At 39.8% G+C, this 26,989-nt stretch overlaps 1 protein-coding gene across 3 annotated transcripts in view; it reads left to right on the top strand.

Moving 5' to 3' along the window:
• Window positions 1–26,989, top strand: part of NBEA (neurobeachin) — an 817,568-nt gene that overhangs the window by 165,612 nt on the left and 624,967 nt on the right. For all 3 annotated transcript variants that reach the window (XM_054015304.1, XM_054015305.1, XM_054015303.1), the window contains exons 6-7: window positions 545–671; window positions 21,644–21,763. In XM_054015304.1, the coding sequence (XP_053871279.1) occupies window positions 545–671; window positions 21,644–21,763 (247 nt within the window). The remainder of the gene's footprint in view (window positions 1–544; window positions 672–21,643; window positions 21,764–26,989) is intronic.

The raw sequence follows: 26,989 nt of genomic DNA, 5'->3' as shown, positions 1-26,989 counted from the left end.
CTTGTGATGGTGGCATTGAACAGTGACTCAGGATATTTGGGTTCAGTTCCTAGTGGTTACTTACGGACATATTTTTAGAGGAATGTAGGCACCTAATGGGATTTTCAAAGCACTAAGGTGCCTGACTCCAAAAATGGGAATTAGCTGCCTAGGTTCTTTTGAAATTACCTGTAGGCATCTACCTGCATTTTTAGGTACCTAAATTCTTGAAAAAAATCTGGCCCTTAATGTCTTCGTGCGACATTTCTCTCTTTGTAAAGTGAAGATGATATTTTCTACCTCCCAGCAGTTTTATGAGAATAACTGCTGTTTTTGAGACACTGAGATTTAATATTGCCTAAATACCTAGATTAATGTGTGTAGATGTATTTAATCTATTTTCCCTGATACATCAGATAATAATTATCTAAAAGAAAGGAAAATATTTTGCTTTGTGCTTCAAAAGTTATATTGCTTGTAAAAATTTAATGGGGGTTGTGCCCAAAATTCCCTTTGTCCCAGAGAGTTTTATACTATTTTGTCCTTATTTATTCTTTCTTTTCAGTTTTCGCACTAGCAAAGGAGTTGGGTACTCTGCTCATTTCGTTGGCAACTGCTTAATAGTTACATCGTTGAAATCAAAAGGAAAAGGTTTTCAGCATTGTGTGAAGTATGATTTTCAGCCACGCAAGGTAAGCAAAATAGTGTTCACAATGAAGAATGATTATGAAAGTGTGATCAAGTACCTCTGTGAGGAAATAGACTCCCTTCTGTCACAGTAAAAGTGATCATTTCTCACTTCTTATTTATAACTAGTTTCTATGACTCTCTGTCACATGAATTATATGTCAGAGTTAGAACAGGCCATCAGCAAAAGAAACCATGGGAGATATATAGTAATGGTTTATGAAGAAATACGTACCCATACGTAGGGCCAACTCTTCTTATTTTTGTTTTTGTTTATTTTATTGGCCATGGCGCCTAGGCATCCTAATCATGGACCAGGACTCCATTGTGCTAAGTGCTGTACAAACACAGAATGAAAAGACAGTCCCTGCCCCAGTGCTTAAATACTGTTGAAACATTTAGAATTTCAGACAGAGAAGGATTGTCAGGGTACTTTTATTATCCTGATGAACTGCTTTAGTTTTGTTTTTAAAAGCTATATATGTTTCTGTTCAGTAAGCTTCAACATTCTTCTAAATATTTGGCCCTTCGTTTTCAAAACATCTATTATTAAACTGTACACTGATGAGAGCTGAAGTAAAATATTCAGCTAACCATACTGACAGTTGCCTCACCCAATTTTGAAATGGAATGTTGAGTAATGAAATGAAACGCAGTGGCTGATGTATGCATTTCTAAGGTTACTGGAAATTAAATTAATACTATGCAACACATAGGGATGTACAGTATGGATGAAGTTTAATCTCACTTGGAATCTCTGGAATTGAGGTTTGCTACATATTTATATACTGCTTGAGCTGTTATAAGGAAATTTTGTTTGGTGATGGGCAAATTCTTCATCTGTTTTTTAAGAAATATTTGAAATGTAATTGGATTTTCAAACAACTCTGCCCTCCATTTAGCGAGTTCTTAGTAACTCTTGCAAAGGTGTGACACACTTGGTCATCTGCATCTCCAGAGCTCTGATCTCATGATACAGCTTTCATACAGTAAATTTTGGAAAGTTGACCTGTGGAAAGATGCTGGGAAAAAAATTAGCTGCCCCTGTCCAGTAGTAATATTTTGCAGTTTTGTCCTCTTTCTTTATTGCTCTGGAGCCTCGCTTTTTGTTTTGAATTTGTCAACATTTTAATATAACTAACAAATATGTTTTTATTACATAGGTCATTTAATTTCAGAATAAAAATACTGAAATTTATTTACTGAATTTATTTTGCATTTGGGGACTTTGGTGATATTAGTGCCTGTAATGAGTCTGCCTGCAGCGATGCAGATTTTTGTTGCCCTATCTGTTCCATGGAGAAACAAGCTTTCACCTTTCTCCTGTATCAGTAGAGATTTGGGATGTCTCTTATTCCTAGTAACATGAACATTTCTCTAGCACCTTCCACTGTTCATTTCCACAATATGTAATTCTGATGCGTCTATGGGGATAATGATTCTGTTGGCTTCCAGTTTTTTAACTTTCATTCTCATTTGGACTGGTTATCCAGTTGTCAGTTTGCACAACAGCTTTATATGTCTGTTACGGTAAACTTGTTTGTTTTTTGCCTTTCTTCCAAGGGTATAGGTAGTGTTGGTATATGCTTTGCTGGGATACTGAGATGTTACGTGAAGTAAAATCTTTGTTTGCTCATTAACATGCGTACTGGCAAACTCATTCCTTCTATTGCTCTGTATTTGTGATCCAAAAGGGGCAAGGAATAAATCTTTGTCAGATTTGTTTTCCTGTGTGAGTAGCTCATTTGTCTAGCCTGTTACTCTGAGGTGTGTACATAAACTGGTAGGCCTTAATGGATTCCTGCCAGATCTATTGGCAGTAATCAGACTCTGTGGTGTTCTGTGTCTTGCAAATTGTAATTGCATAGATTTTAAGGCCAGAAGGGAACACTGTGGTAATCTATTCTGACCTCATGCATAACGTAGGCCATAGAACCTAACCCAATAATATCTGCATCAAGCCCATAACTTTTATTAAAATGTAGGGCTCATACACACACGGTTGGGTCAGGTGTTTCATTCTTTTTTAAATTAAAATGCCCTGCGTACACATGACACAAGTTTCTTACAAATTAACTGGCCAATTAGTGCAAATTGGCTAATCCACTTTGAAAATAGATTAAATTCAATTTGTGTGGATGCATCTATATATCAGATTAATTTTTCAGTCCTCCCACTGCCATCCCATACTACATTGCTTTACACCGGGCCATAATGTGTTTCCCTGTGTCCCCTCTACTTCTCTGGGTTAGCTGGATTTCACCACTAGCCAGGAACCACCCCACTTGTGACGACGCACTTCTGGAGCATTACATGAGCATGGAGCCATAGAGAGGGTCAGGGATTTTCTTGTGATCTGGGGAGAGGAGACAGTTCAGTCCTGCCTTAACAGATACTGTAATGTGAAGATATACTAGTGTATATCAAAGCAAATAACTAAGAGGGGTCACTCTTTGGACTTCTCACTGCTGAAACACTGGGAATAGGCAGCTGCAGAATTATGGAGAACCCCCCCCCCCCACACACACACACAAAGAACAGAAGCAGGACCTCTGGCAGTGCTCCAAGTACTCACCCCTACTTTGAGGATCAGATTTTTTCCAAGAAGGCCATCACACCCTGGTATGTCATGGACAGCACTGAAGGCATCAAAGAGAACACAGTCTCCTACCCTGACCAGATTTCCCGTGGAAGCCAGGATCTTTTCCCCACACGAAAACCTAAGGCAAACCCATAGAAGCAAACAATTCCCAAAACCCAGGTGGACACTCAGCATGATAGTGCTGGGAAGGAGACCTCTCCCAGTAAGTATTCTGTCCTATATTACAATAAAATTGTATGGGTAACTTCAAAAATCTTTTGTTCTGGTTGTCCAGTGGGCACCACCAGGAGATAAGAGCCTTTACAAACCTTTCCAGCCCTCCCTCCCCACCATGCTGTGTTCTAAAAATTGGTATCTGTGCCTGGGAATTTAAGATCTGAAGGGGATTATTCCTTGATATTTTCAGTTCCCACAGCTTTACTTTACTTTACTGGCATCCACCCCCAACACTCCTTTCCTGTGCTCTTCATGTTCCTTTTCCCAGCTGGTTGACCACTGGACTCTCTGCCCCTGGTCAAGCTATTGCTCTGCAGACATTGTATATTTTTTTTAAAAAGCCCTTGTAATGTAGGCATGTTTATTGAAATGTCAGTTACAGGAAGAAAAATGCAAAAGCGCCCCCACTCCCCCTAAACGCTTCGCTTCACAATTTGAGCAGTACCCAGAAATTTCAGCTAGCTTAGCATTTTATGAGATATATTTCCCAAAGTGTAATACTAAAAATGAATAGAGTTCATAAGACACTTGGGTAGCTGAAATAACTCTCAGCATTAACTCCTTACGTTCAAAACAGTTACAGCAGAATCCTATTTATTTTGCTGTACACTTTGTGCAGGTTGGCAGGTGATATAAAACAGAAGTTAAGGCAAAGACAGTGCTCTATTTTGGCATGATGTTTCAAGGTAAAGCAGCCTTCTTGAGGCTTCCTGTATAGGTAGGGTTCCCCTTCCAGTCATGCAGCACTTCTGAAGCAGGGCAGGGGACCATTCTGGTGAGTAACATATCTGCCTATCTTTCTGGTCTGCCCATTGCCTTTTTAACAATCTTTGTCTATTTCTTGGTGATTCATATGAGGATAACATCCTCCAATAGAAGGACTGATTGCACAGGTCCATGTGCAATTACTAGCCTTCCCCCTGCACATTCCCAGTCAACCACCCAACCTATGCAAATCTCAAATGCTACTGTTTGTCCACTCAGCCTGCTAGCCGGACATAAAACACCAGCCCTAATCCCCAAACCGTGCTGCACACCCAGCCAATCTCCACAACAACATAGGAGTAGGGTTACTATAAAAAAGGCAATTAAGATGACAAATGTCTTACTATATGTAAGTTCTCCCCAGACTAGGAAGAGACTGTGAAAATAGTATTCCAAAACTGAGGCAAAAGCAACAGTTTATCATTGAAGCCTGGAGACTTGAAATACTACGATAAATACTTGTTTGGTTTCTCAGCTTCCCCAGCTCCAGCGCCTGATTGTGCATGGCACCCAAGGACAGGACTGTCACCAATTGTAAAATGCCTAGCAAATCTCCGGGGCAAGAAAAAGAAAGACCAAAACTGAAATGTTTGGGAACTCTTGTCAGCATCCCAGAAGAGGGCTAAGAAAACAGAAGAATGGAGGGATGTTCTCCTTGCAGACAGACAGAAGGACTGAGAAGGTGTCATTGCTGAGAGAGAAGACGACACAGAATTGACCAGAGAAACCACTGAGAAAGATAGGGACGGGAAAAAACAGCTTCTGGACCTGATGTAAAAAATTAGTCTTTATGGAGGATGTTTTGGCTTAGCTCTGCAATCAAAGCCCTTACCATGTCCTGCAGCCCATGGAGAACAATGTGTACTGGGAGCAGCAGTACCATTTCTAAAGTTCAAACAGGCACTTTCTTCCCTCCTCCACCATCTCCCAGGATGTTGAAAACAGTGAATGCTGGGAGCCCTCCTTAACTCCAACACCCACAAATGATGGTTTCTTCCCACACCGTCCTATACCAGAAGGCAAAGGCAACACGCAGAAATCTCGTACCTACACGTGTGTGTGACCAGTACAGCACAAACATTTGTACAAACTCAGAACTTCTAGGCATTTGTTACACATCTTCACTGTAATGTTGTATAACATTTGCATTGTTTTATGTTGTGGTTGGAATCAATAAATGTTTGCAGTTTTGTTCTATAAATGGTATTTATTATTTGCGCTATTTCAGCAGTAAAAATTATTTTCACAAAAGTTCACTAAAGTCTCATAAATCACCAGATATCCCATAAATGATAAACACCCCAAGCAGTTGCATAACACATTTTAAAAACCATATAATCTTCTGTTTGAGTAAAACCGTATACAGAGTTATGAAACCATGCCACAGTGCATAATAAAATTATATTGCAGCACCACAACTCCTAGCCTCAGAAAAGGAGCACAGGGCATCCCTGACCTGTGGCCCTGATGATTTGCTGTAATTGGCAAAGGAAGCCTCACTGGTTGTTCATAGCTGCCTGAAACTCTTTGCATCTCTGCTTCCCACCTGTCAGCGAGGTGCTCTCTCTTCCTCTAACAGATGTTATGCAAAACACAGCAAGCAGTTGTGACACAAGTCTCCAGCCTCACTATGTGACAAGGTCATCTTCCTTTCAGCCTTACGAATACATACTTCACTGTCATTTTGTAGCTCCTCAGAATATAATTATAAAGGTCCTTTCTGCCATCCTAAGTGTCCAGTAAAAGGCTTTATAAGGCAGGGAAGTTAAAGATAAGCGGTCTATCCCAGAATGATAGTGGGACTCACAACACCGTTATGGTACATAGAAGTCCTGAGAGCAAAAATGCCAATTTTTGTTAAATAAAACAGGTGTGAGTTTTAAAAGATGCTAGCATCATAAACCTTTTCAGGCTACCTTACATTAATACTGGTGATCAACCATGCCTTGGAGCAGCATGGAGAAATACCCCTTTCTTTTTGTAAACCCTGAGGCCTGGTGGGTGGGTGGGTGGGTAGAGGGGGAGAGTGGGCACAAGGTTCCCATCAGTGGCCCCATTATAAATCAGGAACCCCAACCAGTGCAAATCCATCAATAATCTCCTGTGCATTGTCAAGCTTTCTAACTCATTCCATCAACAACTTCTTTATAGCAGCACACACCTCCATGGCAACAGCCCTGACAACTGATCTTACCAACACCAGATTGCATAGTTATTAATCAGTATCAGTTGGAGATGGTGAGCTTCCAGATAGCTATGGCCACACATTTTCCACACTGAGGGAAGGTTTCATGTTGGTGTGATGCTAGTGCAGCTTCAGGGTGAGCTCTGCATAGACCTCTATGTACATGACATGTGTCAGTCTGAAATTTTGCCTCCTTTGCTGCCCATCCAAGGACCAGCTCACTGTTCTTTCCCAATGGTCAGTGCTGGTTCCCCAAGCCCAGAAATGGCATTGAATCAAGTGAAGCTGTTCCAGAAAAATTGTATCCATGGGTAGTTGTCCAATTTCCTCCACTTCTTCCTCTACCAAATCTGGCTCAACAACATGGCAGCTAGCTTCCAAATTTGCCTGGGTGCATGATTACAAATGTGTGTGCATCACATAGTGTGTATTAATTGGTGCCTGGGCAGTGGCATGTAACTGAGTGAGGTCCCCCCATCCTGGCTGACAGCACAAGACAGAGGAATCATGGGAATTTTAGTTTGATCTTAAGTCCCAGAATTCTAGTGGCTTCCTGTAGGTATCCCACAATGAGCCATGAGAAAAATTCCAGAATTCATAGAGCCCGGCAGGGGGACAAAGCACTATGGGATACCTGCCCAGAATGCTGAGTGCTTGCTTTGAAAAAAGTCAGTGCCATGTGTATGCAGTATGTGATGGATTGTCACCCCCCTGGGGTGCAGTCTGGGAGCCGTGGGAACTGCTGTGCCTCCTAACCAGTCAACTGGGTTGCTCCTTCTCACACTGCTCTGCTGGTGATTCAGCTAGCCTCTCCAGGCCCTGTTATCACCCAAAATGACAGCAGGTGGCATCAAACACCCAACTGAGATACCTGAGTGCTTTATCTAAACCACTCAAGGACAAACAGAAGACAACAGCTAATTTCCCAGCTCCTCAGCCTTGTTGGATATACACCCAGAATTATACCATCTTGCACTGCACAGGGATCTGTACAGTGCAAGCTCATTAATATAGATTGCTTTCCTCTTGATGTGGGAAAGATATGCACCAAGCTGAGATTTTCCCCAGACGCTTCACTTAAAGACACACTGGTTAAGATAAATCATAAAACAAGTTTATTTACTACAGAAAGATAGATTTTAAGTGATTATAAGTGATAGCAAACAAATCAAAGCAGATTATGTAACAAACAAAAACTGCAAACTAAGCCTAATATACTAAACAGAAAGGATTTGGATTAGCAATTTCTCACCCTGATTGATGATACAAGCAGTCCACCAAGTTTCCATATATAGGTTAGAAATCCTTGTAGCCTGGGACTAGCCATCTTTGTTCCTCAAGAGTTCTCTTGTGTGGGGAGTGAGGCTAAGAGATGATATCACGCCACACCTTGTATAGTTTTTCCATATGGCAGGAACCCTTTGTTCCAAGCTAAGTTTCCAGCCCGGTTTGTGGAAAAATACAGATACCAAAATGCAGTTCAAGGTCATGTGGTCTGGTCACATGCCTTTGCATGCTGTGCTGAGTCATAGCAGCCATTACTCATAGGCTGTGTGGAGCGTTCTCAGGAAGGCTCACCAGGTGGGGGATAAGCTTCTCCTAAGGCCCACTATTTCCTTTAATGGCCCATTACCTTGAACAGGCCCTTCACAACCAGCTGTCTAGACTGGAAGCATCTTGCCTGGTGGGTGTTACCCAGGTGTAACCACATTTGAAATACAGATACATAGTCAATATTCATAACTTCAGATATAAAAATGATACATGCACATAAATAGGATAATCATATTCAAAAATCACAATTTTTCATAGACACCTTACATGGCACATCTTGTACAAGATGCATCATAACTATGTCATAATCATATGATACAACTATGATAAATATGGGGTGCTGTGTCACAAATACCTGCCCAGAATGCTGAGTGCTTACTTTGAAAAAAGTCACTGTCATGTGTATGCACTGATTCAGGCAATGCAGATAAAACGCGGCCATGTGGATACAATTATTTTGGAATATTTATTCTGCAACAGTTTGTGAACACAAACCTAATCCACAGGCATACACTACTCCCTCCTCCATATGTAGATAAGCCCTTAGAAAGATACCAAGTCTTGATTTAAAGATTTACAGATTTGATATAGATTAGCTTTGAAAGTACAAATCTATAGTCGCAATCAATAGTAAATTAGTTTTCTTTGAATTCAAATAAATTCTCCTTGATTTTGCCATAGTCTCTCTGGGACTTGATCTTTTTTCAGCTCTTTTGTTTGTGCTTTTTGGAAGCAATTATACATGTATTACAATCCCAGGCCAAAACAAAATCGCTTACCTTTTGATTAAGGTTTCAGTAGCAAAATGCTGTGGGTCTTAGTGGTTGTTTCTTTTCTTGTTACTGCTAGAACTGTCAGTCTTTATTTTATCAAAAAGAAGTCATCTCACTCATTTTTACCATAAATGAGCATAGTTTGTTTGGTTGTAACTCTGATCTTGCTGTAGGCCATCCTTTGAAAAATGTCAGTTTTAGTTTATGCAAAATTGGCTCTGTGTTCAGTCTGAGGTTTTACTAACTTTGAACTAGTAACAGGTGTATGTATGCCTCATTGCGTGAATATCACTTTCAGGTGATCATGTGTTCACTTACTTGCAAAGTGTATCTGGTGTGGATGATTGCTTACCAATTTTGTATTCAACAGAGATCACATTTTTCAGCCTCAGTGTCATGTGTTGGTATATAGGAGGTGCTGAAAAGAAAGACTTTGTCAGATAAAGTTGGTTATTTTCTAATGAGATTTTATATGCATCTTTTATTTCCCATTAATGATGTGTATATGTATGATGTGCACATGCAGTATAATATATTGGGGGAATATACCACCACCAAATACAGTTACCAACTCCAGCATAAGAAATCCAAACTGTCCTTTTCAATTTGTGCCTGGATTTCTTGTTGCCTTGTTTAGAGATTTCACTCCAGTTGTGATCAGATGCTCCTCCAGCATAAAAAGTGCATGTAGACCTTCAGAAGATGCACCTATTGACAAAGCAACTGCCTAGTTAAATTGTAATTTAAAACTGGTGGATTGATGATGGGTGTTTTTAACTACTGAAATGCCAGTGTTGACTTCCCAATAGTAGGCAGTCTTATCTTCCAGTGATTCTCTTAAGGATTTACTTGTCATAGATATTTTTTGGCAAAAACTTTATTATCCTCAATCTCTGAAGAACAACTGCTTTTATTCTTTACTGAACCACACTTAAGCTATCCATGCTCAAGTTATGGGCAACATAGAACTGTTCTGTTAGACAAGTTTTCCAGAGAGAGAGATCACATTCCTCTGAAGATCTTCCTAGTTGTCTCTGGTTTTGACTAACAAAAATATTTTTTTGTCATTTTCAGATTTTTCCACTTCACTGGTAAAATGATATGAACTGTTTTAAAATTAAACATCACTAAAATTCATGAAAGCTAGCCTTTTCCAATATTAATACCTCCATTGGTTTTAATTTTATTAATGCATTTTGATACATATTACATATATAAAATATGTAAAACAGCAAGGCAAATATAAAGCATATGTAATAAAAATAGTGAACTATAAAAAGGGAGATTTTACTAAAATATAATTAGACATGTTAAAGGCCTTAGAAATATTTTTAAAAGACACAATCCAGATTGTGAACACTGATGTTCAGTATTTCTATTTAAAGATTACAAAATTTTTCAGACTAAGAATCATATCTATAAAGGACTCCCTCTTTTTTGGACACCTATATAAATAAATAATAACACTTTTAAAAAAAACCTTCATTTATAAAAATTGCTCCTGAACTTGTGATCATTTTATTTTTGAGTCACTTCCGTAATTGTTAGCCCATGACAACCTCTAACATACTGCTGTTGTACTATCCAAGAGAAACACATTACATTTGTTATAATGAAGGAATTCTGGAGCACTTATCTTTGTTTTGTGTGTGTGTTCATCTGGACTGAGCGTTTAAATTTCACTGGCACTAAGCTCATAGATACTTCTTGAACACACATCCACACACTGAAATCTTTGTTGTGTGACAAATTGAAATACCAAAAAAAAAAAAAATCTAAGTTGAGGGTGACTGATTTGATTTTGAAAGTTTACAAGTTTATAAATCATGGCCATGTGAATATAAGAAATAAAATGTGAATCATTGCAACAGTGAGCTTTTTATTTAGAGAAACTTTATGCAGTAATATAATCATTAAATCTTCTATTCAGCAGTGTATTCTCATATTATAGAGTAAGCTTCTTAACTTCTCCTATTCTATCTGGAGATTATAACATACAGATGTAGCATCACAGACTGATATGTCTTTTTGCACTACTTGCAGAACAATTCACTTAAAAAGCGTGACATCTTGTGGCGCTAATTATTTTTGAGAGCCTGAGAAGCCAGCTTCTGTTGCCATGCTTTCCAGAACCCAGCAATGCAGGCTGAATGAGATGAACGTAGTAGAGTGAATCCACCTTTTTAACTTCCTTTTCTCATTTCATTTTAACTGAACAACATTTAAATTATTCGGTCACTTTCCTTGTCAATATAATTTTTTTCCTTTTAAATATCATTCTTTAACAATACTATGCATACAGGATTTTCATTCTTGGGCCTCAGCTTTGTAGTGCAAGACAAGGTCTTAAAATTATCAGCGTGTGAAACACTGGTAGGAGCAGGAACAGCTCCCATGTTCCATTCCCTCTTCCATTGCCTCAGCTCCCTCTAGGGCCTTGTCAGTTATTTTCTAGCTAGAGCCTATCTAGGAACTCCCTGCAAGAGCTCTGCACTGAATGTTGACTACTGCAACTCCAGTACTTGTTTTCGAGACTCTCTTTACTTTTACTTTGACAGCTCAATTACTTTTCCTTGCTCTCCCTCTATTATGAGCTCCTCTCAAAATTATTATTGTTTGCTGTTGAGTCTCTTGCCTTATTTTTTGGAGTATTGGCTGTTTTCAAATCTGTATTTCTTTAAATGTGGGCTATTAAGACAGCAACTTTCAATTAGAGAAATAGCTGTATTTCTGTATTACGGCTGTCTAGCTCTCTTGTGCAGTTTTGCTTTGTTTTAATGCTTCTCTTATTGCTCTGCTCTGTTTATTAGGTTTTTTTTTTCCCAGGAAACCCGATGTTTTAAATGACCTCTTGCTCCTTGTGCTACAGCCAGAGATTAATTTGTGCTGGACTTGTCAAGGCCGAGTCCTGACACCTCTTGGTTTGGCAATTCATAGCCCCAGCACCTCTGGGCTTTCTGCATCAGTTATGAATGTAAATAAAATTGCTTGAGCCCCAGCGCCTCTTTTCTTACAAATTTAGCACTGGCTTCAGCACAAAGCGTATATGTTATGTTTCTGGCAGTGCTGGCAGGTTGATGTTATGGTGTACGTTTAGGTGTAGTGGTAACCTGAAGCAAATTCAGAGTATCCATTAGCATATCCATAACATCTGTTGCACAAACAGGTGAAGCTACGTAAAGACATGTTCACCGGATCCCAACTGCTGTATAAGTAACAAGCTTAAGGTCAGGCTCCCTCCTAGAGTCTAAAAGTGCTTGAGTCTGCACTTGTGGCAGCAGAGCTACTCTTGTTAGTGCTTTTACTGCCTGTATTTCTTGACATCCGATCACCAGTGTATGCACACTCTTAGGTCAGCCTGTTGGTATTTCGAATCCTGTCTTTATTGGACCCTCTCCCCATTTTGAATTGTCTTTTCTCATGGGACAAGAAAATTGTTCTTGGATGAATGAGAATTAGACTGTGTTTATGCTTGGATTCTTTTGGAACATTACAATTTGGGCCAGCTGCTGAAGGAGCACTTTTTTCCTGTGGCCTAATGAGCCTTTTTTGTCACCTAAGTTCTGCCTGCAGTTGACACTACCCCCTCTCCCCGAATGCATTTATGATCCATAGCAGGGGTTTTCAAACTTCATTGCACCGTGACCCCCTTCTGACAATAAAAATTACTGCATGACCCCAGAAGGGAGGACCGATGCCCGAGCCCCATTGACCCGTCTGGGGTGGGAGGGCAAAGCTGAAGCCCAAGGGCTTCAGCCCCAGGCATGGCACCTGTATTCCGAGTCCCAACACGTAGGGCTGAAACACTCAAGCTTCGGCCTCGTGTGATGGGGCTCAGGCTTCAGGCCTGGGACCCAGCACGTCTAAGCCAGCCCTGGTGACCCCATTAAAATGAGGTTCTGACCCACTTTGGGGTCCTGATCCACAATTTTAGAACTGCTGATCTATAGAACAGAGATTACTGGGCATATAAACTGTCAAAGAGTTCCCTATGTACTGTGCAACTACATCATGTGAAGTAGGAGCAGCATAGCAGTTAGAGCACCCAGACAAATGCAGACAGCCGTCTTCACTGCTTCTCTGCCCTTACAATTGAGAGCTAAGACTGTGTATGGTTTTGAATCACACAAGTCTCTTAATGCACTCTTGTAAACTATGGTCTTTGGTATGAAGAGTATCTATACTGATTGTAGTGTGGAGTGACACTAGCTCCTGAGTACCATAGTTTGAAATGGCTGTATGTTTCTCAGTTTCAATATCGGTATGGCAGTTCTCCAATGTATGTTGCTTGCTGTGCCACACCTTGAAACAGGGCCTTGATTTGTGTGACGGTGGGCCATAAGGCTTGAAAGGCCTTGGCAGAGTAGAAAATGACAAGAACTTTAATCTAGAATAGTGGTTTTTCAGCCAGTGACTGGCTCCAAGTCATCCAGTGACCCTCAGCAAAACCTAGCTAATGGTTTTGTAGTGGCATCTCTCCCCTCCAGTGACAATCCATTCATTGGTAACCAACACCTTGTCTTTGTTCAAAAGTTACACTACTGCACCTCCACTCCCAGTGCTAGTCTGTTGGTCTCTTAGCCAATTTCCGGATGCCATTCCACAACTACAATAGGGGGATGGACCTGGCAGGAACTTCATGGGGTGGTTCCACTCTTTGTCCACCCTTGCCTCTAGCCATTCATTGTTTTTGGGCGCAGGTCATATGCCATCTCACACTAGAAATAGAAAAGATCTGGCAGGTTGTTTATTCATTCTCCCTATGAGTGTTGCATTCTCTCGTATCTTGTACTTCTATTAGAATTTTGCCCTGTCTAGGTTAAAGTATGCCAAGTGTTTGGGCTCCCAGTGCTTCCTTTGGGAAATTATTCTACAGAGTAGTAGATCTCTCTACTGTCATTCAGTCTAAAATTTTCCTTTCTTAACTTTAATCCGAGGCTCCTGGTTATACCCTCTCTCATGCTAATTCCTCTTCTTCCTTAGTGTTTCTATCCCTTAAATATTTGTAGATGGTTATCATCTCTCTCCTTTTTAAACTACGGGGCTCTAATTAGGCTGGTATTGTGGTGTGGGGTGGTTGTTTTTTTTTAGGCTGCCATCAGATTCTCAAGCATCTTGATTTTAATTTATTTTAGTAAATCTTTCTCTTATGGATGTAAAGAAGAACACTGTTAAAATGTAAACTGAATGCAAACAGATTCAGTGGTGCCTGAGTCTGCAAAGAGCCTGACAGTAATTTTAAGAAGTGTAAACTACAGTTTTCACCTGAAAGGGATATTGGCTCAAATTTTCAGTTAGAATAATTTAAATGACAATTATTTTCCTGCCCATAACCATTTCTCTGCTGATTACAGCATATAGAAAAGGAGAGAGATGATAATATTTTAAATATCTGTTCAACCCTACTGTGACTACAGTTTCATTTTGGTGCCACAGATGAGCAGCATTTGGGAGATTACCAGACTTTTTTATCCTTAACTAACCTGTGAAGCCAATAGGACAGAATGGATGATGGAAGCCTGAAAGGACATTTGAGACACTATCAAGTGGAATCGAGTCTAGCAGAGCCTGGTGGGGCATGTAAGCTTCCCCATTGAACAGCAAGGCCTGGTCTGTATATATGGTGGACTCCTACCTGTATTGGAGGCTGTCTGCAGATGCAGGAAGGCCATCATTGCATGAGTTACACTTGATTCACATTTTCAAGCTTTTCTTTATAAAAAACATACTTCTAGCTCTCATGTTTAAGTAAACAACTGACTGACATCACATGACTCTGTTACTTTTATTGATATGTTAAGCTTTACATGTAGTCACAAGAACAGGAATAGAAAATACTACATACAATAGAACCTCAAAGATATGAACACCAGAGTTATAGGTCAACTGGACACCAAGTGAAACTGGAAGTAAGCAATCAGGCAGCAGGAGAGACCCCACCCCCCCAAAAAGAAAATACTGTACCTGTATTGCATCTTAAAGGTAGGCACATTTGGGATGCCCCACCTGCAGGGCAGCCATTTACAGCAAGACACTGGGGCTGCCAGCCCAAGGCAGCTGGAGCCAGCCAGCACAGCAGGAGCGGTGCTGGGGTCTGCACTGCTTTCACCCCTCACACTGTGCTTTTACCCCCTCCTGCTGCTGGGAGGGAGATGCACTGTTTTTACCCCCGACACGCGCGCGCGCACACACACACACCTACCTACCTACCTACCTACCTCTCTGCCTCTGCAGGGAGCAGGGAAGCTTGCAAACCAATGCCATGGCTGAGTAGGGAGCAGAAGCCAGGCCTGGCTTGTCAGCCGCTGGATCTGGAGCCCGAACTGTGCTTTGTTCAGACTTGCGAATGTTTCAGAGTTGCATACAACCTCCATTCCCAAGGAATGTCCATAACTCTGAGGTTCTACTGTATATGCAATGTGGCTTAATTAATTTAGCTCTTGGAACCAAAGAGGATGGATTTAGACTGTTCTCATTGGTACCAGATGACAGAACAAGGAGTAATGGTCTCAAGTTACAGTCTATGATTCTATGAACCCTTACGACTGCTTTTCTTGAGGTATAAGATTAACTGTGTAATACTATTTTGTATTAAATATAACTCTTTATGCTAAAGTTCTTGAAAGAAAAGTTCTTTAAAAGAAAAAATGTCCATGCTCAATAATGTTAACATTTAAATTGTCCCTACTGGAGTTTGAGTTTGCATACATACTTTTCTTAGACAGAGAAGGGGAGCAGTGCTGCTGTTGTACCACCGGGAGATGTTTTTCTGCAAATTGTGGTGGTTCCTTGTGAGCCCATAGTCTTAGTGTGATGGCTGTATCTTCACAACAGAAAAAGTTAGAACGTATATTTTAAATGAAAGCTTTGTTTTGAAGCTATAATAGAATGCAATAAAATTTTTGGGGACACTCGCCGAATTACAGGGTTTACTGGTTTTGATTTTTTTATTATGCGTTTGTAATTTTATCCTGTTCCTGATTTTAAGGTAGCGTGGTCAAAACATTTTGCACTCTGTTTCAGACATTTTCAATTTCCCTCATGCAGATTGTCCTAACAATATTCCCCAACCCTGCAGAACTCTGCTCAGGTAGAGTAGGAGTCTCTGAGTGGGTCTACAAAGCTATGTTGAAACAATAACTGGTGTGAAGTCACAGAGGGGCAATTCTAATTAGTCTGCTAAATGTTAACAGATGTCCACTGATGTGTGCTTAGTTTTCACTTTAAATATAACTTATTTAAAATCTTTCTCTCTCATGCAAGGAAATAAATTGCACTAATCCTCACTGAGGACTTATTTTTGTTGTAAAGAGGGGGGGAAAAAAACAACAAAATCAGCCTGTGGTTAGAATTTTGTTTGGAGTGTTTTTTTTTCTTTCCTTGCCAAAATGAATATCCACTGAATACATTTTGCTTAAACTTTTTTTTTTTAATTAACAAAATCACCTTTGAGCAGAGCAAAAGAGAGAATGGAAAACTTGTTTGCAATTTTTTTTTATAAACTCAAGTGATTTTAATACATACAGTTGCACAATCTTTTCCATAGCAGGAGTTATCACCACTCACTCTAGAATCCACAATGGCTGCTCTGTGGTACTTGATCTATTTAATTTATTATATGTCTACATTTGCTGCTCTAGTGGAATATTAGTGCTTCCAATAGATGTATGAGAAAAATGGTTAAAGGTGGCCCGTAAATAGGATTACTAAAATTCCATCAATTTTAGGATTATATATCAAACACTTCAGTTGGCAAGTGTAAGCAGGGCATACAGCATGTAATTGATTTTAAACTTAATATTTCTTCATTTCCAAATAATCCTTTTTCATTCAAAAGAATTCAGTTGTGACATACAAACTATATGTTCAAGAATCAGGACACCTACCACTTACATGCATCCATGTACGAGGGAGGAAAGAATTTAACAGTGCACAGCAACATTACAATTTAGAACAGAAAGTGAATGATGATTTTATATTAAAAAGAAAGAAACTTTCTAGTTTCAACTGTAGGGGGGAATTAAGCTATGACGAAGGTTATTATCCAAGTTGAAAATTGGCCAGGATGCGTAGCATTTATTATCCCATCTCTTATATACAGTGCCATTGGATGTTTAATGATCACAATTGATCAGGCCTGCACATTTATATTTTATTGAAAAGCCTGTACTACTTAACTCATTAAGATAAATGTGAAATAATCCAAACTTTTCTCTGCAGCCTGAAGGGGGCAAGTTTTTTTTCATGTTTATTCCTTTTTTTTGGTTGTTTTTTGTTTACTTCAAGAAGAAAAAAGCGTAAAGAACAATATGGAAACTGCTGCCTGTGAAATTTTAGACTGTATCCATGAGGGCTAGCTTATGGAGCGTGAGAAACCTAGGACTGAATTTTTTCATACACTTCTACCCTGATATAACGCTGTCCTTGGGAGCAAAAAAATCTTACCGCGTTATAGGTGAAACCGCGTTATATCAAACTTGCTTTGATCTGTCGGAGCGCGCAGCCCCGCCCCCCCAGAGCGCTGCTTTACCGCATTATATCCGAATTTGTGTTATATCGGGTCGCGTTATATCGGGGTAGAGGTGTACTTAGAAGCATCAAGAAAAAAGCTTTGACAAAACTTTCACCACTCAAACAAGACTTTAAGATATAGGTAAATTAGACACGTGTTAGGCACATTCAAATTAGACAACTTCTGCAAGTCCTCCTTGAAACACATTCAGAAACTTATGACATCTTAAAATTATTTTATTTGTTTTTGTATGACCAGAAATTCATTATTATGAACATCTTGCAAACAATTAGTGATCATCATTCATTACAGTTTGTAGTTATGTGGACATGGAGGCAGAGGTGAGACTTTTAATGAAGAGTAACCCTTCAGTCAGTTAAGCATTGTTTTATAGTTTGAGAAAGAATTCTATCTAAATCTCCTATTTGGGAAAGGATGTTTAACTACAACAAAGGGGATAGGGATGTGGGGAGACAGGTCACACTTCACCCATGAAGCTTCTGCCCTCCTCCCCCATTGACTTAGAGAAAGTAGGACTTAATAAAAGCCACTTGTTGAGTTCAAATGGATATAAAAGGGGAGGCTGCATGGGGAACAATTTTTTCTCAGTGTATTTCTTTAATGTCAATATTATCAACTAGCTTCTGGACTTTTAAAATTAACTATACTCAAATCATTTACTTCATAGTATGTATACTATTCTGGCACTTGGATGCCATATAAGCATCTTATAAATGGATTAAATTAGAATACTTTTTCTGGATTGTAGATATTTACTGTAGTTATTGGTCTGTGGCCAAGTCTGAAAAAGACCCTAATTTAAATGATCGTAAGGAAATTTGGCAGAGGCTTAGAGATGCAATTAGACCAGACACATTGGAATTACTTATGTAGGATATTAAAAGGTTATCTTTAGAGTTGAGACACTGACTCACTCAGGGGAAAGTCATCCACTGGATATTCTGTAAATCAAAAGGTTAGCAGTTGGTGTGAAGATCCACTGAAAACCATGAAATCGGGTCAACCTAGAAAAGCCCATATTGCATGGGTACATAATGTAATTGTTCTGAAGTCTGTCCAGTAATAAAATTTTCTTCATTAGCTTTCTACTAATATTTTCAGCTTTATCATTCTAGGTCACTTTTTAAGGGTGGATCTAAAAAAAATGACCATGTTTCTCCATATTGAGCAAGTATCATAAAATAGTTTTTCAAGTTTTTACTAGAAAGGAAGTAAACTTTGAGTTGGCTGGAATTAGAAAAAACTGCATGTCTACATCAGCAGAGAGAATCTTGGATGGTCATATCCTCAAGAATAGGAACATTTAAGGAACCTTTCAGTTTAGGGTTTGTCTTCATTACAGTGCTAGCCTGAGGTATAACATAAATGTTGCCTCTAACCTGATTCCTGTCCACACATCAAAACCTCTGGTTAAGGTGCTGCTTTAACCTTGAGCTAGCTGGCCTGTCAGAAGGTGTTGGTTGAAGTTCAAGTGCTATTGATGCTTAGGCTAGTTGTGAAGTGGGGATACAACTACTTTGTGCTGCTAATCCAATAGTGTGCAGCTTGAGTGCTTTGCAGTGTGACCATTCTCACTTGAACTAAGCTAATTCAAGAGGAGTTAGCTCAAGTGTAGATAACTAGAGTTAACTCTTCAATGAAGATATGCCCTTAGATACAGGCAAACCTCAAATATATGACCACCAGAGTTCTGGACTTACCGGTCAACTGGACACCCTCTGAACCAGAAGTAATCGGGTAGCAGTGGAGATGCATGCACACCCACACCCACACACATGCATGCAAATACTTTACTGCCTTGGAGATTTAACCCTGGGGCTCAGGGCTTCAGCTGGGGGGAAGGGAGGGTTAGGACTGCAGCCTTAGGGTGAAGAGGTGAGGGGGTGTCAGGGCTTCTGACTCTTGGGAGCACCAGGGCGCAGGGCTTTAGATCTGGAGGGAGCGCTGGCGCTCGGGGATTCAGCCCTGTGGCTCTGCTGTTCCCAGCTTCTCAGCCCCGTGGGGAGCTCGGGGCTTTAGCTATGACGGGAACACTGGTTTCAGCCAAGTGCTCCCTCCCGTAGCTGAAGCCCTGAGCCCCGCACCCCCACCCCACCCCAGATCAAAAGCCCTGAGCCCTGACCCCCACGTGCGGTTGCAGCCCCAACCGCCTCTCCCCAGTGGCTGAAGTCCATAATGTCTCGTTCGGAGTTGTGGACATTTCGGGGTTACGGACAACCTCCATTCCTGAGGTGTCTGTGACTCTGAGGTTCTGCTGTACTAACAATAGTCATTCTGCCCTTGACAAGTTTTTATTCATTCTGAAGCCTTTTGCTAGCCAGGCTAAATCTCATGGGATACATATCTTATTTTTAGGTTCTTACCAAATTCATGGCCATGAAAAACATGTCACAGACAGTGAAATGAGACCTCCCCTGTGAAATCTAGCTGTTGGAGGGGTGGGGGAGGGGCAGGGCTGGGGGTGTCAGCCAGGGTCTCCTTTGTTTCACTGGGCTCCAGCTGCTATCTGCCAGGCTGGGGAGGGATGGGACTTCCTCTTCTCCTGCACGGCTGCTCTTGGGGGGAAATCAGACCCACCTCTGGGTACCTCCCTGGCTGCAGGAAGCTCTGTGGCTGCTACAAGCTCTGAAGGCTCCCAGCAGCACAGGGGAGATCAGACCCACCTTCACCTCTGGAAATCTCCCCCAGATTCAGGAAGCTCTGCAGCTCTGAAGGCAGTACAAAAGTGAGGGTGGTAATCCCCCAACCTCCTTACATTAGTTTTGTGACCCCCCATTAACCCCTTTTGGGTCAGGACTCCCAGGGTTACAACACTGAAATTTCAGATGTAAACGTCTGAAAATGTGAAATTGATCAAAATGGACTGCGAATTTGGGCCCCACTTATTTTCATGTGGATCTAAGGGATACAGTGCTTAAACGTTCCTCTAGCATACCATTTTACTCATAAAAGGTAGTGTGGAGGATTATCCCTGAACAAGAGCTATCAGCGAAGACAAGTAATCTTGATAGTTAGCACCCGTAAGCTCAATCAATGGCACTTGATAGAAATTCGAAATATTGTTCTAAATAAGATGGGGTCATTTAATACAGTAGTGGAAGATTTGTTCCGGAAACACCAGTATCCTGGCACTAATACTGTGTATGAAGTGACCTGATAAAGGGTAAAAAAAAACCCTTCTTTCACAGCTAGTGCTGAACCATTTGTAGCCACCCCACACTAGGTGAAGTTAAAGCCAACGTTTGCAAAATAAGCAGTAATTTTACCAAAAAAACCCAATAACTACTTCAGTATGGATTGACCTTTGGTATCACACAACTGCTTGATCTCTCTTCTAGTGAATGCTTACCTATTTAGTGAATACATTTTTAATCTAGGTCAATCTGGAAAAGACATGTAATACTTCCCAAAACATGGAATGTTACTTTCAAGACAGGCCAACTCTAACCAATTGACTGTTATCTGTATCTGCATTGTTAAAACAAATAAGCAAACAAAAAAGTTGACTAGGTGATGAGTTGAGTTGAAGCTTTAAATTCTATTCCAGATGTCTGGTTTTATGTTTATTCTGAAGGACAGATTTAGATGATTTTTAAATGTGTATACTAAAACTTGTTTACCATGGACACTCAGGTATGAGTTGCTGAGTAACTTCTGTAGTTGTTCCTCCTTTAGGCTGACAGATATCAAAAAATAATTGTTAATGGATAATTATCATTGAATGCTGGGCTGTTTCCAGTAATGCTCCACAGAGATTGGTTCTAGTTACAGTGCTATTCAATATTTTCTTCGGTGATCTGGAAGATAAAATCACTTCTGATAAAAAATTAGTGGATGACTACACACATATTGGCCAAGTGGTTAGTAATTCTGAGAACAGGGTAGTCACACAGAGTAATCCGGATCACCTGCTGGGTGGGGCCAATTCAAACAGAATATGTTTTAATACAATATTCAACATGATATGCTTTATTATTAAATGGTCTTTAGACGTGCAGATCTTATAAAATAAAAGGCTATTATAGCTAAGTTTAAAACTTAATTTTCTTTATCTGAACCTCCTTGTTCATGTTTTATGTGCAGAACAAAAGTTAGTTAATTGTACTTTAAAAAAACACATCTATCTAGTGATTATATGTAGAATTTTTGGACCTGATTCTGCAAAGAGATCCCAGTGGGCAAGTACTTAAGCCCATGTGAAGTCTTACTGATTTAAAATGACTCTTTGGGGATGCAAGGATTCCTACTCCTACATTACTTTACAGGATTAGAGTCAAACATGATATATTGATTGTTAGCATTTAATAATAATGCTGTATAACATTAATATCTTTTCAAATTATTTTTAGTGGTACATGATCAGCATTGTGCACATCTACAATCGTTGGAGAAACAGTGAAATTCGGTGTTACGTTAATGGTCAACTGGTATCCTATGGTGATATGGCGTGGCATGTTAACACGAACGATGTAAGAGAATTTTCTTTCCTTTTCTTTAGTTACTGTTTTCTATCCTGTTAAGTGCATGCATAGAACCATAATTCATTTGTACATTCCTATTTGGTTAAAAAATAGAATTGTATAAATAACAGGCACGTTTATTTCCTTAAAATGTTTTTTTTTTTAATTTTTTAAAAAGAAAAAAATCAAGAATTGGGTTTATACTCGAATTATTCCTTTTTTAGTTCTATATTTTAACAGAAATCAGGTCTCTGGGGTTAGATTTATTTCTTATCTTTATTAGCATATAAGCTCTTATGTTGAGACTATTTTGTAGAGATATTAATATGAAATTCACAAACTTCAATGTGTTTTCAGATTATAGAAAATATTTTAATGTATACAGACCCTGGATAACACAATGGATTGGAAATTATCTTTTTTACCTGTGGGACATTAATTTTATAATATAGTTTTTTCCTGAAATAGCTAAAATTCAATCTAAACATTATAGCTGAGTAACAGAAAATCTTGAGTCTAATTCAGCCAAGTTACCACACACGTCTCATAATAAAAATTAGTTCACTTGTGTTGTATATCTGGAGTTCTTGTACTGTGTTCAGACTGAAATGTTTTTAATAAATTTTAAAGATTAAATATCCCCAGTTGAGAGGTGGAAAACAGAGGCAAAGAGAAATTAAATTACATGCCTTTAGTCATGTGGCGATGTGTGTGGCAGGTCCAGGAACTCAGATCTTTGTACTCTGAAACCTGTTTCTTAATAACAAGATTGTCTTTCATGCCTCGTATCAGTTGGCGTGATGTTAATGAAGTGCCAATTGTGGCACCACAGTTAAACATGTTTTTTGTGTTAAAGCAGGGATTCAATCTTTTTGTTGTGTATGTAAAATGCAACATATTCTCCACAAAATTACAGCACTACTTTTTGGTTGCTAAATGAAATAAATGAAAATTCATAAATAAATCTGTTAATTGTTTTGAGTTAAGATCAATTTTAAAACAGGTCTTTTAAATAATATAACAATGTTTCATCCCCATCTCAATGGGAGGTGTGGTCGATTGGACTGCCTCAATGAGACACAGCATGTGGAAGTGAAGTGGAGGTGAGATTGCATGCTTGGTGAAGCAGCAGCCAGGCCCCTTCTCCTCCTGATGTCCTCCACCTCCTATTGGCTGGGCTGTTTGGCTCTCATGCGCCCCTTCACCTTATCCTGATCTATTTAAACTCATCATGGGGTTTTCAAAGGCCTCTTGGTATTTTCAGCAGTCCCTTCCTCATTCCCCTTAGTTGTAGAACAAGAGCTGTGTTCTTCAGGAAGCTGCGGTCTGATTCACTGCCTGTTTGGTCCATTGGGCCAAATTGGCCCAGTTCTGCTGATATTTTTTGACTTTCTCACAAAGTCGTGGGAGCACGGTGGGGTTGAAAGGAAATAGCTTTGATAGTTTACGATTAGGAAAGGTAAGACTGTTTATTTAGCTCATTGCAATTTGTGGCTGGTGTTCAGTGAGGACCAAAACTATAAGGGCCAGCTCCCAGGGGTAAATGAAAGCTGGGATTTTGTAGGTGGACTGTGTTCCTCTAGGAAAAGGGGGTACCTGAAATATTTGTGAACTGCAGTTCCTGCCTTGATACTCTCTTCCCCCTCCTCCCACGTCTCATGGAAGGTCTATTACGAGGTCTTGATTATATGATGGGATCTGTTAACCCCACTCTGAACCCAGTTAAATGCCAGGTATGTGAGAGTGGTGATGGTCATATAGTGATCTCTCCCATGTGGTGGTAAATTTGAGGCCTGCCACTTAAATCCATCCCTGTGTCTGTCATTCATTTGCCCGTTTAGCCTGATTGCTTGTAGTGTAGACGTAACCTATTTGGCAATCAAAGGATGATATTCCCCTATTTGTGTACACATGCTTGTGCTTGCTTGATGACAGCTTGTATGAGTATAAATAGAAGTGTAGCCACGGTAGCACAGGTAGTGACAGTGGAGACATGGCTGAGTTGTGCGGAGTACATACCCACCTGAAACCAGTGGGTATGTGTTCAGCATGACTAACCCATGCCTCCTTTGCCACTCCTGGTGCTACCACAGCTATGCTGCTATTTATACTGACTCTAGCTCTCATCAAGCATTGCTTAATACGCAGCAATTATACTAGATTTCATTGTAAACATGTCTAAGTTTATTTAACAAAGTATAGATGTTCAACTACTAGCAACTAGAAGTACTGGAAACAAATGGTTACATATATAGTAAAATCATAACATGCAATCTAGAGTATTCCTCACCCAAAATCCATGCAGGGCTTTTGAGTCAGCCTGGCTGTGATCCAACTTTCATGAGCCAACATGCTGTCAGTTTGCCTCCTAGATGAAGAATTGTCTCTCTCTCATTGCACCCCAAGTCAAACCACCTCAATCCTTTGTCTTTATTCATAATCAGGACACCCCAATTATTGGTTTCTTCCTGTAGATTTCCTCTCTTGTAGATTTCACAATCTTTTAAATTGTATCTGACTCAGTATGCAAATTAGGTATAGCTTGTAAGGCATACAATACACAAATGGCTGGACAGGGAGATAGGAATCAGTTACCTCCTGGTAACCTGCCTTAACTCCAAGACCTTAAGAACATAATTTTCAGTATGGATACATAACTCCTTAAATATTATCTGTACCTATGTTTTGCAATGATTATGACAACCAGTGAGCTACTGGTTCTCAGGAGAGATCTCACATGCAACCCTTTGGTGACCTATTATGCAGATATCTGACAGGGGGTTTCCTGTAAAACCCTATGCACCGCTGGTGCTCTCTGCCAGTTGGCACGAAGGGGTCCCTCGGTCACATCAACCCTTTCAACCACTGCAGTCTTCTTTCTTTGAGAGACAACCTGATGTGTCCAATATGATTAAGCCATTATGGTCTTAAGCATTATGGTCTGAGGCTTTTCTACATATAAATATGTTGGAACTTGGAGCAATTCACATGGCTCATATATTCTTTCTTTATCTAATCCAGGCCAGAGTTATTCAAGTCATGACAGACAATTCCTCTGCCATATTTTACATTAAAAACAAACAAACAAACAAGGAGAGGCAAGATTAACACCCTTATGTCAAAAAGTGCAAATTCTTTGAAAGTGGTGTATACAATATAAAGTGTCTCTGAAAGCAGCTCATCTGCTAGGTCTTCTAAATATTCGTTCAGACCTAAACTAAGCAGAAAATTTCCATCAGATCATGAATAGACTTTTAAGAGAACTGTGGCTTGTTTAATATTGCAGAAATGGAAATGATCTCATGTGCATTGGTTTGCCACAAACGTCAACAAAAAGTGTCAGAGGTATTGCTCAAAGGCAGGGATCAGTCCAGGCTCTATAGCTGATGCATTCACGGTCCCTAGGCTTTCATTAGGCTTACCCTCCAGTACAGTTGATTCCAAGAACTTCTGCAGTGAAACTCAGTCAAGACTCAACTTCCATAAATCTCATTGCACCAGCATGGCCCAGGCTATATTGGTTTCCAGACCTGATCAGGTTGTTGATACATTCACTGATCACCCTTCCTCTGATTGCTGACTTCATATCACAGAAAAGGGACAAATCTTCCTCTTGGCATCCCTACATTTGACAGCCTGGATTCTAGCTGCTTGAATAAGACTAAAAACCTTTTCTTAAGCAGTTTTAATAGATGATGATAATAAAAAACTTCCCACCAGAGCTACTTATAGATCTAAATGGAAAAGATTAGATGGTTGGTCCTGGGACCATAGTATTTCCCCTTTTCAGACTGATGTTACTTTCATTTTAGATTACCTTCTATCCTTAAAATTCTCTAGATTGTCAATGATTTCCATTAAAGTGCATCTAGCACCGGTATCTGCATAACATCCTAAGATTATGGTTATAATATATTTTCTCATCCTATTACTAAACGATTTCTTAAGCATCTGGCTAAAGTATTTCTACCTATAAAGGATCCACATGCTCCATGGGATCTGACTATTGTATTGGCTAGGTTAATGAAAACCTCATTTGGGCTTTTAACTACCTGTCTGTTAAGTCTTCAGTCTGTTAAAACAGTATTTTTAGTAGTGATTACTTCTATATGTAGCATGGGTAAATTTAATACTTTGATGTCAGGTTCTCCCTATATAATTTTTCATATGGATAAGGTTTCATTAAGGCCTTATCTGAGTCTCCTACCTAAGACCAGTGTAATGTTAACCAGTCAATTACTTAACAATATTTTGTCCAAAACCTCACGCCAGTAGAATGAAAAGGACTCTGCATTCTTTAGATATATCTAGAGTTTTAGCCTTTTATCTAAATTGAACTAAATCTTTTAGGCATTCTTCCAAATGTACTGTGTCATATGCCAAGAGCGTTAAAGGTAAACAGATTTATTCTCAGAAGCTTTCAAATTGAATTTCAAGACATTAAATCGTGCTATATGCTTGCAGGTCAGGATCCCCCATTAGTAATTAGAACCCATTGTACAAGGGCCCAAGATGCTTCCGTAACTTCCTTTAATAATGCCTCCATTCTAGAAATTTGTAAGGCAGCCACATGAGCTTCTGTTCATACTTTCAGAAAACCTTATGTAATTGGACAGGTAACTTGAAAAGATACAGCCTTTGGTAGAATAGCACTTAGATCTGTCTTTATGTAAGACTTCAATATCCATCTCCATCTGTAAACTGCTTTTCAATCTCTAAGAGTGGAAGTCATAGATAATCACTCAATGAAGAAAAAGAGGTTACTTACCTTATAGTAATTGATGTTCTTCGAGATGTGTTGCCTGTGTGTTTCTCTACACCAACGTTAGTTCACAGCAAGCTGGGGTGTGAATCTGTGCAGCAGTAGTCTGCTGTGGACTTAAGTCTGGTCTACACTACAGAGTTAGGTGGACATAAGGCAGCTTACATTGACCTAACTCTGTAAGCATCTACACTAAAATATCCCTCCCACTGATGTAAGTAGCCCACTATTCTGACATCCAGCCCCATGAGAGGTGTAGTGCTTAAGCTGAGGTAATTAGGTCGATGCATTGTCTAAGTAGACACTGCATTGCTTACATTGCCTGTTGCTGCATGGGTCTGAGGGCTGTCGGTGCAAGCGCTCTTGGTGAGGACATGTACCACCGACCAAGCATAGTGTGGACTGCAGTGGTTATAGTTGACCTGACTTAAGGAGAAGTCCCAGAAGACTGGAGAAGGGCTAACATAGTGCCC

Source organism: Malaclemys terrapin, chromosome 1 (genome assembly GCF_027887155.1).
Source record: "Malaclemys terrapin pileata isolate rMalTer1 chromosome 1, rMalTer1.hap1, whole genome shotgun sequence".
Classification (NCBI taxonomy): domain Eukaryota; kingdom Metazoa; phylum Chordata; order Testudines; family Emydidae; genus Malaclemys; species Malaclemys terrapin.
Note: the sequence above shows the minus strand (reverse complement) of the source record. Positions and strands in the feature narration are given on the sequence as shown.